General features: G+C 35.6%; 2 protein-coding genes across 6 annotated transcripts in view; both read right to left on the minus strand.

Moving 5' to 3' along the window:
• Positions 1–2,463: 2,463 nt before the first annotated feature.
• Positions 2,464–3,786, minus strand: LOC105119185 (uncharacterized). The gene is made up of 2 exons (XM_011017300.1): positions 2,594–3,786; positions 2,464–2,492 (listed from the first exon to the last, which is right to left on the minus strand). Exon 1 carries the CDS (start codon positions 3,708–3,710, stop codon positions 2,904–2,906), a length of 807 nt encoding a protein of 268 aa, XP_011015602.1. The 5' UTR covers positions 3,711–3,786; the 3' UTR covers positions 2,464–2,492; positions 2,594–2,903.
• An 871-nt stretch (positions 3,787–4,657) lies between these two features.
• Positions 4,658–14,120, minus strand: part of LOC105119186 (G-type lectin S-receptor-like serine/threonine-protein kinase At4g27290) — a 14,779-nt gene continuing 5,316 nt past the window's right edge. Inside the window, exons 1-7 of one of the 5 annotated variants that reach the window (XM_011017304.1) lie at positions 7,361–8,738; positions 6,887–7,027; positions 6,528–6,682; positions 6,055–6,265; positions 5,637–5,874; positions 5,409–5,559; positions 4,658–5,205 (exon numbers count right to left, since the gene is read on the minus strand). In XM_011017304.1, coding sequence (XP_011015606.1) covers positions 4,900–5,205; positions 5,409–5,559; positions 5,637–5,874; positions 6,055–6,265; positions 6,528–6,682; positions 6,887–7,027; positions 7,361–8,627 — 2,469 coding nt within the window. In that variant the 5' untranslated portion in view covers positions 8,628–8,738 and the 3' untranslated portion in view covers positions 4,658–4,899. Of the gene's footprint in view, positions 5,206–5,408; positions 5,565–5,636; positions 5,875–6,054; positions 6,266–6,527; positions 6,683–6,886; positions 7,034–7,360; positions 8,739–14,120 lie in introns of those variants that run through there. The other 4 variants (XM_011017303.1, XM_011017302.1, XM_011017306.1 and 1 more) reach the window with 4 other exon arrangements.

Below are 14,120 nucleotides of genomic sequence, written 5' to 3' on the forward strand. Positions count from 1 at the left end.
TAAGCTGGCCCGGACACCCCACGTAATTCAAAAAAAAAAACAAAAAGATATGTATATATAAAGATATATGCCACTTGAGGTATCAACACAACGAAAAGAGGAATTTGTTTTTTTTGGTATTTGGGTTCAAGTTTTGTTATATATATTTATTATTTTCCCGGTGTTTTATATATTTATTAAATTTATTAAATATTTAATAAATTATAAAATTAATCATGATTCATACAAATTAATTTAAATACCAACATAAATTAATATATATATATATATATATTAAAAGATGCGAGGAAATCATCGTAGCAATCCAGTTGTTCACACATACATAGTTCATATATATATATATATATATATATATATTTATCATTTTAGCCATTTAATTTTTTACTACTCAATTAGGTCCTCTTATAGTTAAATCCATAGTCAATTTAGATCAATTTACACAGAAAGGGAAGGATTTAAAGTTGGAGCATCAAAGAGAAAAACATGGAAAAAATGGGTGTTGGTTTAAAAATTAGGAAACAATTTACTTTGATCCTCCTACTTTTTAAATAATATTTTGGTTCCTTTATATTTTAAATAATCAATTTTGGTATAAAACTTCTTCTTCTTCTTTTTTTCAATTTCGAGAGATAAAAGATCGATGAACAGTGAATCAAGTTAACATGTATTTGTAATTGTTTTCTAACAACTTTGCTGGTGGTGAAGGTTGGAGTTCGATTGTTGCTGTGCTCACTGTTTTCTTAAACAAACATAGATGACTCGTCGTCTCAGGCTCCCATGCATCACTATTTTGTGACAGGCTTAGCTCAACACAACTAAGCTCTCTTTTGTTGTCCTTTCCCCCCCACTAATGTTAGATTTTTTTATTAATTTTTTTATTTAATATTAAATTAATTTTTTATTTTTTATTAAATAATATTAGGTTAAAATAATTAATTTGAGCGGGTGAAATCCATACCAAGAGTTACGAGTTTGATAGAATAATTGTGTTTAATGGTGGACAATACATAGCTGTGAAGAGGCTTTCGAAATCCAGACAAGGGCTGGATGAATTCATGAATGAAGCTACAACATCGACACCTTGTAAAGATTCTGGGATATTGCATAGAGCTAGAAGATAAGATTTTGATCTACGAATACATGCCCAACAAAAGTCTAGGCCTCTACATATTTGGTTAGGATCTTTGAATCTTCTATATATTCACCATATGCTTTTTCAAGATAATTTCATTTTAGTAGCTTCATACATATGATATGCTAGAAAGAATGCATTAGAACCTCTGTTTCACCTCAAACCCTACCAATCAAAGACTAACTGGCAAATATGTATCAGTTCATATAGGTTTCAGGGTTTACCACGTCTAATATAGTTGAGTACACCCACAAGAACCAGGTTAAACTGGACTTCTTTTTTCTTTCACGTAATCCCATTCCAAAATCATATTCACAGCAAGTTACAATCAGACACACTTATATGTAAAATTAGCAGCCACATGAATTAATCTGCCGGTTATGCATATAATAGGCAGACCAAGTGCAAAGCAAGTTGCTGGATTGGCCTAAGAGGTTCCACATCATCAATGGGGTTTCAAGGGGACTGCTTTATCTCCATCAAGACTCTAGACTACTAATTATTCATAGAAATCTTAAGGAGAGGAATCAAACAATCTCAGACTTTGGCATGACCAAAAGTTTTGCAGAAAATGAAACAGAAGCAAATACCAGAAGAGTAGTAGGAACATAGTAAGAGTTCTTATTTTCCCCCCTTATCTTTGCGTAGGAAAAGAAAAATGAAATAGAAGTACGTCCATATCTTACTAGCAAAAGCTCATTAACTTGTTTGATGATATGTAGTGGTTATATGTCACCAAAGTATGCCATTGATGGTGTCTTCTCAATAAAATCCGGTGTATTTAGCTCTGGTGTTTTGGTATTAGAGATTGTCAGGGGGAAAAGAAACAGGGGATTTACTCATCCAGAACATGAACTCAATCTTCTTGGGCATGTAAGGACTTTTATTTTCATTCTAGGTATTTTCAAATTAGCATTAACACAAGGGTTCCAATTTTTAAGAACTATTTCAATTTAAAAACAAATGCTTTCAAATTTCAGATATGGAAGCTCAATAAAGAAGGCAGATCTTTAGAGTTGATTGATGAATTGATAGTAAAATCCTGCCATCTTTCTGAAGTTTTAAGGTCAATCCATGTGGGCCTATTACGTGAGCAACACTCTCCAGAAGATAGGCTGAGCATGTCAAGAGTGGTTCATATGTTGGAAGGAGATGGGGCACTGCCGCAGCCTGAAGAGCCTGGTTTCTTCACCGAAAGAAAATTGATCCAAGAAAACAAGAAAGACATATTTTCCACCAATGAAGTAACAATCACAAAGCTTATTTTTAATTTTTATTTTTTTTATCTCAGACAGTTGATCAAAACCTGTAGTTTTATTTGCTAAAGGAAACCCAGAATGGGCGAAAAGATGTTGCTCGTTTTCTTTTATTGATTTAAAGAAGTTGACATTTTGCTAGCATTAGCAGATCGAATCCTACGCCACCAGAGCTTAATAAAGCTACTACTTAAACATCCACAATCTCAATCTCACTACTTACAAGGATTCAGGAGAGGATGACATATACAAAACCAACTCAACTACTAGCCATTTTAACACTTCTTAATACATTGGATATCAAGTTTAAATTATTGATACTAAATGATCAGCAAAAGCAAGCAGGGACATAAGCAATCCAAATACCTGAGATAGAGTCTCGGAACAGAACAGATATAAATTCACTCCACAACTGTCCTTTGTCTCGGCAACCAAATGCATTTATTTCCCTTCTGTATTTGTCTCTTCTATCTCAAAGAGTAACCAAAGGGGCTTGAAAAAAAAAACAGAAATCTTTAAAGAGTAGAGGTAGACGGCTGCACAACATAATCAAGAACAATAAAGCTCTGCAGATAATCTCTGAACTTGGCTTTCTCCAAATTCACAAGCTCTTCCTTGGAATCCAATTCGCTCAATCCTGGAAAAACAGCTAGCGACGCAATCGAATAACCCTTGGCTCTAGCTGAGAAATTCTCACCGCAGCTAATTTGATGAATCCCACCATATTTCCCTTTAATCCCCTTAATTAACCCCAGTATCTCATCTTTCACTTCATCCCCTAAACCCTCTTTTAGTTTAAGGAATGACAACCTAATCGCTGACCCAGGAGGTGGGACCAATGAACCACCACCGTTGAGATCATCAGTTACCCAATCGACGGCCATGACGTCGTCACAGATTGGCTGAACCGATTCTTTAACCACGCTGACATGGCTAGGGTGAACAGCATAAGCGGAGAGGTTTTCTTTAGAGGAGTAACGGCTGTGGAGCATGTGAGTGAAGGGAATAGGTGAGGATTTGGTGCGGTAGAGGGCACCGGCGTTTAGGTGGAGTACGGAGTCGAGTGAGATCAGACGGTTGAGGGAATTAATCATGGTGTTGATTTTAGTGGGGTCAGTGTTTTCTTTGACTTTGAAGAGGACTATGTGTTCTACTGTCTGGGATGGAGTGGATGATGACATTTTGATTTGGGATTGGGATGATGCAGAGTAAGGCTTGAAGGAGAGGAAGAAGGGCTTGAGCTGGTAGTTCTGAGACGAGAAAGGGAAGGAAAATGGCTTGGTGGCGCGTGAACGTGCGGCTTTAAGGCACAACATTGTCATCCACTGATTCGCGGGCTGTTTTGCTTTGTGGTTTGGTTTCACAACATATGTCCAAGACACAACATTGTCATACTGCTTGCTAGCCAGGGTCAACCATACTATTTAACAACTTGAAGTATTAACGAAAAACTAAAAGGATATTTGAGGAGGAATCAGATTCAAGCACGTGTAACGATAGTTTTACTCTTTATTGCTTTTAATAATTGTCTTAACAACAAGGATGAAATTGTATTTTTCATGGAATTTAAAAGTTATTTGAGAATTGATTGGGGCAAATTTGTTGTTTGTATATTTTATATATAGTAAAAATACTATAAGAGCATATTGCTCTTGAGAGCTCAAAAAATTGGCCTTTAGTCAAGGGATTTTTGTGTCTTTATAGATTTATTTGTATTTATTTACATAGTTAAATAAGTTTATGCATTTAAAATCTAAAATATATTAGCCTTTTAAAAGAAGGGTTGATTTGTATTTACACATTTTATGTATAATAAAATTTCTTGTTTTTCTTTTGACTTTGAAAAATTAAAAATTGTCTTGGGAGGGTGTTTTTATATTTGCATCATTGTTTTTTCATAATATTTGTATGCTCTTTTTAGTAATATGTATTATTATAATATTAATAAATCAATAAAATAAGTTTGCGTGTACCACACGTGTAGGTAAGTCATCGCCCCCGTGCTATTCTGGTAGTAAGTCAGGGCATGTATGGCGGTAAGAAAAACTAATTTTCTACTCACCTGATGCCAAAAGTGACAGTGCATCTTTTACGATGACAGGTTTTGTCTTTTAAGCTGCGGTTTTGTGATGATGACGACAGATATCCTCGATGAGAAACTGCTCTGCAGTTTGCCAAGATATTTTACAGAACAGGGCGTAATTTGAGATCTCTCAAAATGGTCGTGGACAGTTCTTATCACGGAAGCAAAGAAAATCATGGAAGCTAGTTCTATGAATGTGCCACCATGGAGTTAAATAACTTGAAGCTCCATTTCTTTACACTTCATGCGTACCTTTGATTACACCAGCCTTACATACCATACATATATTGCCATAGTTGATCAAAATACATTATTTCTTTGTGGGATGGCTGAATTATATATGCCTAGTACATAACCACAAAATAATATTTCGAAAAGTAGAGACCAACCATCTAGAAACAATACAAAATATCAGCGCAAAATGCAATCTATCTTGGTCTTAACTCTGAAATCGAGCATTCATTAACTGAACATGGTTTGCTCAGGCTCGATGAATGTCTTGCTTCAGTCAGATCCCTTTCAGTGAAGAAACCTGGTTGTTTAGGCTGAGGTAGAGTATCATCATCACGTAACATCAGAGCAACATTTGACATGTTTGGCCTATCTTCTGGATTTTCTTGCACACACAATAAACCCACATGAATCGAACGTAGCACTTCAGATAAATTGCATGCTATTACTAGTGATTCTGCAACCAGTTCCAAAGGCCTGTTTTCTTCAAACAATCTCCAAGCCTGATAAGCAGAATCATGTAATTAAAATAGATTTGATATTTAGATATAATAGAATACGTCCCTGGACTCAAGGATCCAGAATCCGTCATGCATTTCATTGTCAGATTCAAAATATGTACAGATATTTCAAGCATTTGAAGTGTCCAAAGACAGAACATGCCAAGCACTTGGAACCTAACATAGGTGTGGTGTGGATGGCTTACATGTCCTAGAAGGTTGAGGTTGTGGTCTGGATGAATGAATCCTCTGTTCCTGTTTCCACTCACTATCTCTAGCACCAATACGCCGAAGCTGAAGACGTCCGATTTTAGTGAGTAGAGTCCATGATTGGCATACTCAGGGGATATGTAGCCACTGCACTTATTCAGGGAATGCTAAGTTTTTTCAGTGAAAAAATGAAGACAGAAACACACACAGGAGGAGACACTTACTATGTACCAGCCACTTTATTAGTATTGGCTTCAGTTTCGTTTCCTCCAAAACTTCTAGCCAGGCCAAAATCTGAGATTTTTGGGTTTAGGTCATCATCCAATAAAATATTGCTGGCTTTCAGATCTCTATGAATTACTCTTAGTCTTGAATCTTGGTGAAGATAAAGCAGTCCACGAGCAATCCCAAAGATAATGTTGCAGCGCTTGGGCCAATCTAGTAGAAAGCTGTGTGTATGTTCTGTCAAATTGTTTAAAATGCATAAAAAACTAGGAGAAAAGGTAATCCATACTTGTAAACATAATAAATGTTTAATTAAAATTACAATTGGGTACGGCAGCATGTGTGACCATGAAAGTGGAGAAAGATTTAAAGTGCAATAATTGGAAAGAACTTGTAGGGGTTTTGGGAGATTCATACCGAAAATAAAAATGTCCAAACTTCTGTTAGGCAAAAACTCATAGATCAGTATCTTTTCATCTCCTTGAATGCAGCATCCTAGAAGCTTCACTAGATTCTGGTGCTGAAGTTTCACTATATAATTGGCCTCATTTTTGAACTCATCAAGTCCTTGCCTTGAGTTCTTAGAGAGCCTCTTCACAGCTATTTCTCGCCTGTCTTCTAATGTTCCCTGCAAATAATCACACAGTATCATAAGCAATCATACTTGGTCTTGTGAAAGTTGGGAGTCATGGTATGATGTTGCACGCTACTTGCATCTGTTGTAACTCTGAAGTTTGAACACTTTCTGAAGAGTCATTGTTTTATTCTTAGAAGGCTCAGTCCCATGGAAGTTCCAAGGAAAATAATACCAAAAAAAATCAATGGTGCCATGAGTTTGTACCATGAAATTCTGAAGCCATCTAGATGCCTGATTCTTTATAGATTAGTACCTTATAAACAGATCCGAAACCCCCTTCTCCAAGTTTATTTTCAACAGAAAAATTATTTGTTGCACAAGCCAAAGTACCCAAATCAAACATTGGTAGCTCTAGATCTTCCTTGTGCATATGATTTGCACTTCTTTCCAGAGCATCTGCTATTTTTCCTGCAGGAGGAACTGGCATGAATAAGAACGAAGCATGGGAACGATATTTTTGGCCCCAGCATGATTTCTCTACGTCACCAAATACACTCTTAACATTTTAACGTTGCCTTGTATTTTTTAAAATCAAAATTTAAAAGAATCAAAACTTATCTGAAAAAGGAGAGATGGAGTATTTGTTAAATGTTCATGGTGTGAATTACGTACTGTTTTTCTGCTGCTTCTTCATCCAAACACTCAAGACCAAGGCTAGGCCAACGAACAGAATCCCAGTAGACAACACAGTGCTTGCTATGATCCTTTTCTTCGCTTTGGATTTTTTATTTATCTTGGCACCATCTCCATTATCTACAACTTGGCAGAGAAAAACTGGAGTGAAAATACAACAATAGGAAAGTAAATCGAATAGAATTTAGTATGGCTAGAAATTTTTTATTAGCTACAAGCACCCTTCCTCTTGGTTACCTATTAGCAAGGATTTGTACATGATGGCAATGGTGTGGATGGGGCAAATCTTGACTCTAAATATATATATAACACAGGATCCAGACACTTTACTAAGAGTGAATCACTCCTTTTTAGTGAAGTGTCTGGATCCTGTTTTATATATTTACAAGGAAACACAGTTTGCAAGGTTATTAAAATAATACTGACTTTTCTTGTCTGAAGATAAATTCATACCTTGTTCTGATTCGGCCATTCGTATATAAATCTCTTGCACATTATCATAAAAAACTCTCATGTCAACCAGGTCGCCGAACCAGAGCATGCACCCACTTCCTCCATTCCTGATGTCCAGATTTGAATATGCTGTACAGTTGCATTTCTCCAAGCACGTGTTCCTGCACTCCTCAAGATTCATCGTCTTGCTAAACCACGATGATTTTGTCTCAGGCATCTTCACTCCAGCGAGCTTTCGGAACCCATCTCCAGAACAATTTAGGGGAGTTCTTCTAACACAACCATTTGCCCAATCAGTCACGTCCCAATCTCTTGGAGATTTTGGTACAAATCCATTCAAACAATCACACACTGGAGAGCTTTGAATATCACAGAAACCATTTGCACCACATAGTGCATATCGATCACAATCATCTGTATTTGCTGTTCCATAAAGCAACCAACTTTGTTTTTTCTCAATCCAAGTAAAGCTCGCGATATCACCATTCTGTCTTGTCACGAGCCTCCAATGCATCGACTTATCAACAGGAGTTTCTCGGTAAAATATCTCCTTCTCATTGAAAACAAATTCATATGTGTATATGGGATTTGGTTTTGTTCTAGGTATGCCACTGAACCGCAGACCATCCCATAGTCCAGATCGGTACTTCACTCGCGAACCTTCCATCACAACCATGTCAGGATATCCGGAAGGAGCAAGTTTACATGTAATGTCACCTCTGGAAGGATCATCTTCTGATTTCCATGATGTCATGGACCAATCCATTCCCGTTATTCTACTCCTTCCTAGCTTCATGCCTGGCAATATCGTATCAGCTGGATGTTCAAAACTCTGCCACAAGGAATTTTCCAGGTTGTTATCACCCTCCTCTTTCACAACAAGGTTTCCTGACTCCAATAGTTGAGCGGTTGGATTCCTCGCAGGTCTTGGTGTGTTGGAAGACCAAATCAAGCTCCCACTGCGATCGAGAAGGATAAGAATTCCTTCGTTTGTTATCTTTAAGACCCCCAACGAATCATTAAGGGGAGTTTCTCTATTGGCAACCCAAACTACAGTTTGAACTGGTATTTTCCCATACCATATGCCCAAGTATCTGTTTTTTGACTTTCCAGGGCTGAAAAATCCTAATTCATAGGTTCCATCTGCTGAAACTATAGTATCGCCATCCCTGATGAACTGAGTTGTGTTTATGATGTCAATGGCCGTGGCCGTTACTCTATTCAGCAATGTAAAGAAGCAAAAAAGAAGTATGGGAATGTAAACCATCGTTACTTCTATGGTTTTTGTCTGTAGCTTAGTTAATGAATGGCTTAGATGTGAAAATATTCATATTTATAGCCCCAACTTCTTTACCACGAAAGCGGTGCTCCATTTTTCATGTATGAGTGAACAATCATCTTCAAGGACTCCATTTTTCTCATTCTTAACGAATAGAGGATTCCATTGACATGTTTATTCCGACAACTTCTCTCTCCTCACATTCTTAAGGGGGAGATTAAGACATTTTTGGATTATTATTATTATTTTATTATACTAAAACAAAAACATGATGAATCTCACTGTGCATTGAACAATAGACAATTTTTTTTTTTTCATCTGGAATTTAAGTTTTGTAATCTGTATTTGTTTTTTATTGTGATATTCCGGTCTCATATCCTGATTATATTCTTGACATGCTAAACTCAAATTATATTTTTTACCTAATTAAATGATTTTGTTTTTCGAATTAAATGATTCGTTGTTGATTGCATTAGAAAATATGCAATTCTCACGACTATTGACTGCCGGTTCTTAAGGCAATCAATGACAAAAAAATGGGTGAAAATTTTTAGAAGACTTGGACTCGTAGAATTGAAGGGAATGTCCTCTTTCAAAGTCCATACCACAGAAGGTCCAAACAAGCATAGTTTAGCCTTAGGAGACTGAATTATTATTATTATTATTTTCTATTTACTTCCAAATTCAAAGATAGAAGGCTCCTCGCTATACATGTCAAAATTGTCTTGGAAAAATACCACTAACCCCACACGACACTCACTCATTTTATTAAAAGGTAATTTTAGTTTAATTTTATTTTTATTTTTTAGCTCTTAATTATAAAGATAAAAGAGAGACTAGTTGAATTCTAGTGGGAAAGAGGGAAATAGAGAAAGTTGATGGTAGATGTGATTTTAATTATTAAAAAAATTAATTTTAATATTTCATGAGTTCCATTCAATAAAAAAAATTTAAATTAAAAGTTATTTCACTTTAATATTACTTTAGAAATTAGATCTAATTTTAAAAATATTTTAGATTTTAAATTGATTTTTTATATACATACCAATTAAAATTAAAATGAGCAAGCACACTTACTTTGGGCCTTTAGGCCTAGAAATTGGTTGGTTCATGATACCTTGTGGATTTCTTTTTAAAATGGCTAACCTTTATTTTTTTTAATTTTATTTAGAAAAATCAAATAATTTATTTATTTTTTTAAAAAAAATCATATATCAATAAATTTTTTTTTTAGATTATGACCGGGTAATTTTTTAACAGGGAAAAAAAAAATTACGAAGACTTAGACCCATAGAATTGAAGGGGACGCCCTCTTCCAAATTCCAAATAATTCCACTCCACAAAAGGTCCAAACAATCATAGCACTAACCCACACGACACTCACCCTTTTTCTTTTTTCTTTTTTTCTTTTCTAGAGACATGTTGCTGAACTAAAATCTGTTTTGAATTTTAGAATGTGAAAACCTGATATTTGATCTGCAATAGAAAATTATAGCATAATTCTAATTTTTCTATCAGTGGCATTCATTGACCTATGAAAAAGAAATGTAAAGGAAGAAAAAAGACACAGAGATTGTTATAACAGATGGAAGTATAATGGAAGGAACGCCATTTGAATTCTAATTGGGTAATGAATTCGATTGGATATAACAGATCGACGGTGTTGGTAGTGTTAGAAATATTTGAAAGAGAAAGTAAATATAGGACCATGGGAAATGTGGTGAAAAATAAATTTTCTAGAGTGGTATAAATATATGTTTGGAGTATTATAAGTTTCTTGAATAAATCTCATTCTTAGGTTTTTTAATCTTTTTTTAATATAAAGTTCAAATTTTCTTGTTGAGAACTATCTTCTTACATTCTTTTTTTTTAATGTTATTTTTTTATTCATTTTATTTTAAGATTTCATACTCTAGTGAACTAGCTTTAATTCCATATTAGAAATATATAAAAGAAAAAGATAAAAATAAAAATATGATAAATTTAATGAAAAATAAATCTTATTCGTATAAATATTACTCTCCCTCTCATAAGAAAAGAAATTTAATGATTTTAGACTTAGATTTATATTAGTCTAGGATAATTCAAGAGACATAAAGGATAAACACTTATTTATTATAATTACATGTATACACTAGGAAATGCCTACAAAAATTTAAAGACATTGTGAACGAAAATTTCAAAATTAATTGCAACAGGTATCACCTAACGCAGTGCAGACAGAATCTGTGCTAGGATAGATACGTTTGTCACCGGGGACAATATTGGTGACGATTTCATTTTTTGTTGTCACAACTGCTGTTTCACGGAGATATGAAGGGGCTATTTGTTCGGTGTTGATGTCTGGATAAACCATATCGACAATAGATGAGATCAGGTCTGATACATTGTCTTGCAAGAGATCATCAGGAATCTTGATGAAGGAAGTATCACAATTTCCCGAGGAGAGAGAGTCACAAATAGTTCCATTACCAATGGAAGGAATCCATTCAGCAAACATGGCGAGTTCATGTTTTTCCTTCATGCTAAGGTCATCAGGTGAAAGACACATGCTCTCTTTTAGACTCATAACTTTGAACTTTGGCCATAGAACTGAGCTGCAAAGAGAAGCATGTATAATCTCATCTTTTGTACCTTCGGGTATAACAGGCAGTATCTGGCGGAAATCCCCACCCAAAAAAACCGACTTCCCACCGAACAGCTTATTTCAATTAGCCAAGCTGTTATCTGAAAGAACATCATGTAAAGAGCGATCAAGTGCTTCCAAAGCAAGATTTTTTCTTAATCTCACAAGTCAGAAACGTTAAGAGGAATCTTGAATCTGGAATAAGCTAGCAGTTTGCCCACCTGGCAATAAAAAGGAAGCAACAACTAGAACAAACAAACCCTCGGCTCTGATAAAATTGGTTATTGTATGCCATAAAAATGTTTTCAGAATTCCTCCACGGCCATGCACAAAAATCAATGCTTGTTGCTTTGCTATAACATTACCAACAACAATTTCGTAGACATCTTTTTGAGATCTGTTAAGAGATGAGAAAGACATGGAGTGATGTGCTATAAGATCAGTAATGTCAAAGTTGAGCTCTTCTCTAAGAAGTTTGTTTCTTATTTCATCCAATAAATCACTACAAGAAATTCGCTAAATAGCAACGGATTTACCGATGAAATAACTCTGTCGGTAATTTGAGGTTGAAATTACCGACGATTATATTCCGTCCATAATTCAGTCGGTAACTATCGGCGAAAATTTTCCGTTAGTAGTTACCGACCGAATTACGGACAGAAACGTCACCATCGTAAAAAAAAATGGGTCGCTGACGTGGAGGTTTTGGTGGGTTATTTTTTCAGACGAAATCACCGACGGATTCAAAAAGACAGGCCGTATAGCGACCGCCATTTATATTGCCGACGGATTCACTAATGGATTTGAAATGGCAGATCCGTACGGTGACGTGTCGATTGTGCCGTCAGAATCATCGACGGTTTCACCGACGCAAAATCCGTCAGGAAAAGTTAATATATGTTCACCTGCCGACCCTCTCCTCCTCTATTTCTCCTTCTTCTTTCTAATCCCAACTCTCCCCAACTGCAACCAGCCCCCCCATCCTCCTCAAACAAAAATCTCCCACATATCAGCAAATCAAGTTATATTTCTTGAAGTTTTGTGGTCACAGCATCCATGTTCTGATTTACCGACGGATTTTATCAATTTTTGTAAGTAATTCTTTCTTTTTAAATCTTAACATTTAATTAAATGTCAATTTTATTGTTTTTTTAGTATATGTATTTTGTTATTAAATATACATGTTTTATTGTTATTTGTCAAACAAACTTGTAGTATATGAATGTATAATTCTATACCTGTTATGGTTTGTTTTAGATTTTGTAAGATTGTATTTGTTTGTAAATTATTAAAACTTTATGGAACTACCGAAGTACATGTGCTGTTTTGAAATAATTAATAGCTTACTTATTGGGTCCATTTAAAGTTTTGTCAATGGTATTGCGGAGTGGTAATTTCTTTGTAAATTTATATATTTTAATTTGTATGGACATTGATAAATGATAATAAATTTTTAATATTTATGAGAAGTTGTGATTAGTTTGTTGGATAATCTCGAGGTAAAGTAATATTTTTGCAAGTTTATTTACGTAACTTAGTTAATTAATACATTATGTCATCATAATTTTATAGAGGTTCGATATAAATCATGGATGATCGTTCATGGATGTATCGAGATTCACCCTAAGGATTGTGGAGGATGGATTATTGTAACAGAGTTTAGGGTTTTTATTAATTTCGCAACATCTATTCCTAAAAATTTTACTGGAGGCGGTATTAGGTGTCCATACAAGAAGTGTCAAAATAAAAGGTATCTACATCCAGATGTTGTAATGATGCATCTTTTACATAAAGGGTTTATGGAGAATTACCAGTATTGGTATGCACATGGAGAAGTATATGTTAGTGAGAGGAGAATGGAAGAAACAGTGGTTGGGTCTAGTTCTAGTGCTAGCAACGAGAATGACAACACTAATTCTTACAGAAACATGGTTATGGATGCAATGAGAATGAATCAAGGTAATGTCAGTCAATGTCCAATCACAAAAGAAGAACCTAATGTAGATGTAGCTAGGTTTTTTGATTTGTTGAAAGATTTGATGAACCATTATGGGATGGCTGCACGAATCACAGTAAATTATCGGCCGTAGCACAGGTGTTCACCATCAAGTCAGAGCACGGGTTGAGTGAGGCTGGGTACGACAAGATTATTGCATGGGCAAGAAGCATTTTACCTGAAGAGAACAGGCTGAAAGAGAACTTCTATGCTGCGAAATCCATGATGAAACCCCTCGGTTTAGGATACCAGAAAATTGACATGCGCCCTAACTTCTACATGCTATACTACCTTGAAAATGCTGAGATGACCGAGTGCATGACATGCGGGCATTCCCGTTACAAACCTAGAACTGGTAGGGGAAAGACTCTAGTGGCATATAAAAAACTTAGATACTTCCCGATCACACTTAGACTGCAGAGGTTATTCATGTCACCAAGGACTGCTGAGCACATGACATGGCACCAAGCACACCATGCAATTGATGGAGTGATGGTTCATCCTTCTAACGACGAAGCTTGGAAATGCTTTAATAGTGTTCATCCTCACTTTTCAATTGAATCAAGGAATGTGCATCTTGGGTTGTGTATAGACGGATTCAACCCATTTGGGTCATTTGCTGCTCCTTATTCTTGTTGACCGGTCATACTCACAGTTAATAACTTGCCACCGAGAATGTGTATGAGGCCGGAGTTCATGTTTTTATCTATTGTCATACTCGGTCCAAACAGCCCGGGACGGAATATAGATGTTTGTCTTTGACTGTTGATTGATGAGTTGGGGCAGTTGTGGTCCTACAGAACTCTGACTTATGATATATCGAGGAAACAAAATTTCCTTATGAGGGCGGCTTTGATGT

The sequence above is a fragment of the Populus euphratica genome, unplaced genomic scaffold (assembly GCF_000495115.2).
Source record: "Populus euphratica unplaced genomic scaffold, PopEup_1.0 scaffold2565.1, whole genome shotgun sequence".
Taxonomy (NCBI): Eukaryota; Viridiplantae; Streptophyta; class Magnoliopsida; order Malpighiales; family Salicaceae; genus Populus; species Populus euphratica.

Bases quoted from the DNA above. Each gene is read 5' to 3' on its own strand.
- LOC105119185 (XM_011017300.1), bottom strand. From the start codon at position 3,710: ATGACAATGTTGTGCCTTAAAGCCGCACGTTCACGCGCCACCAAGCCA.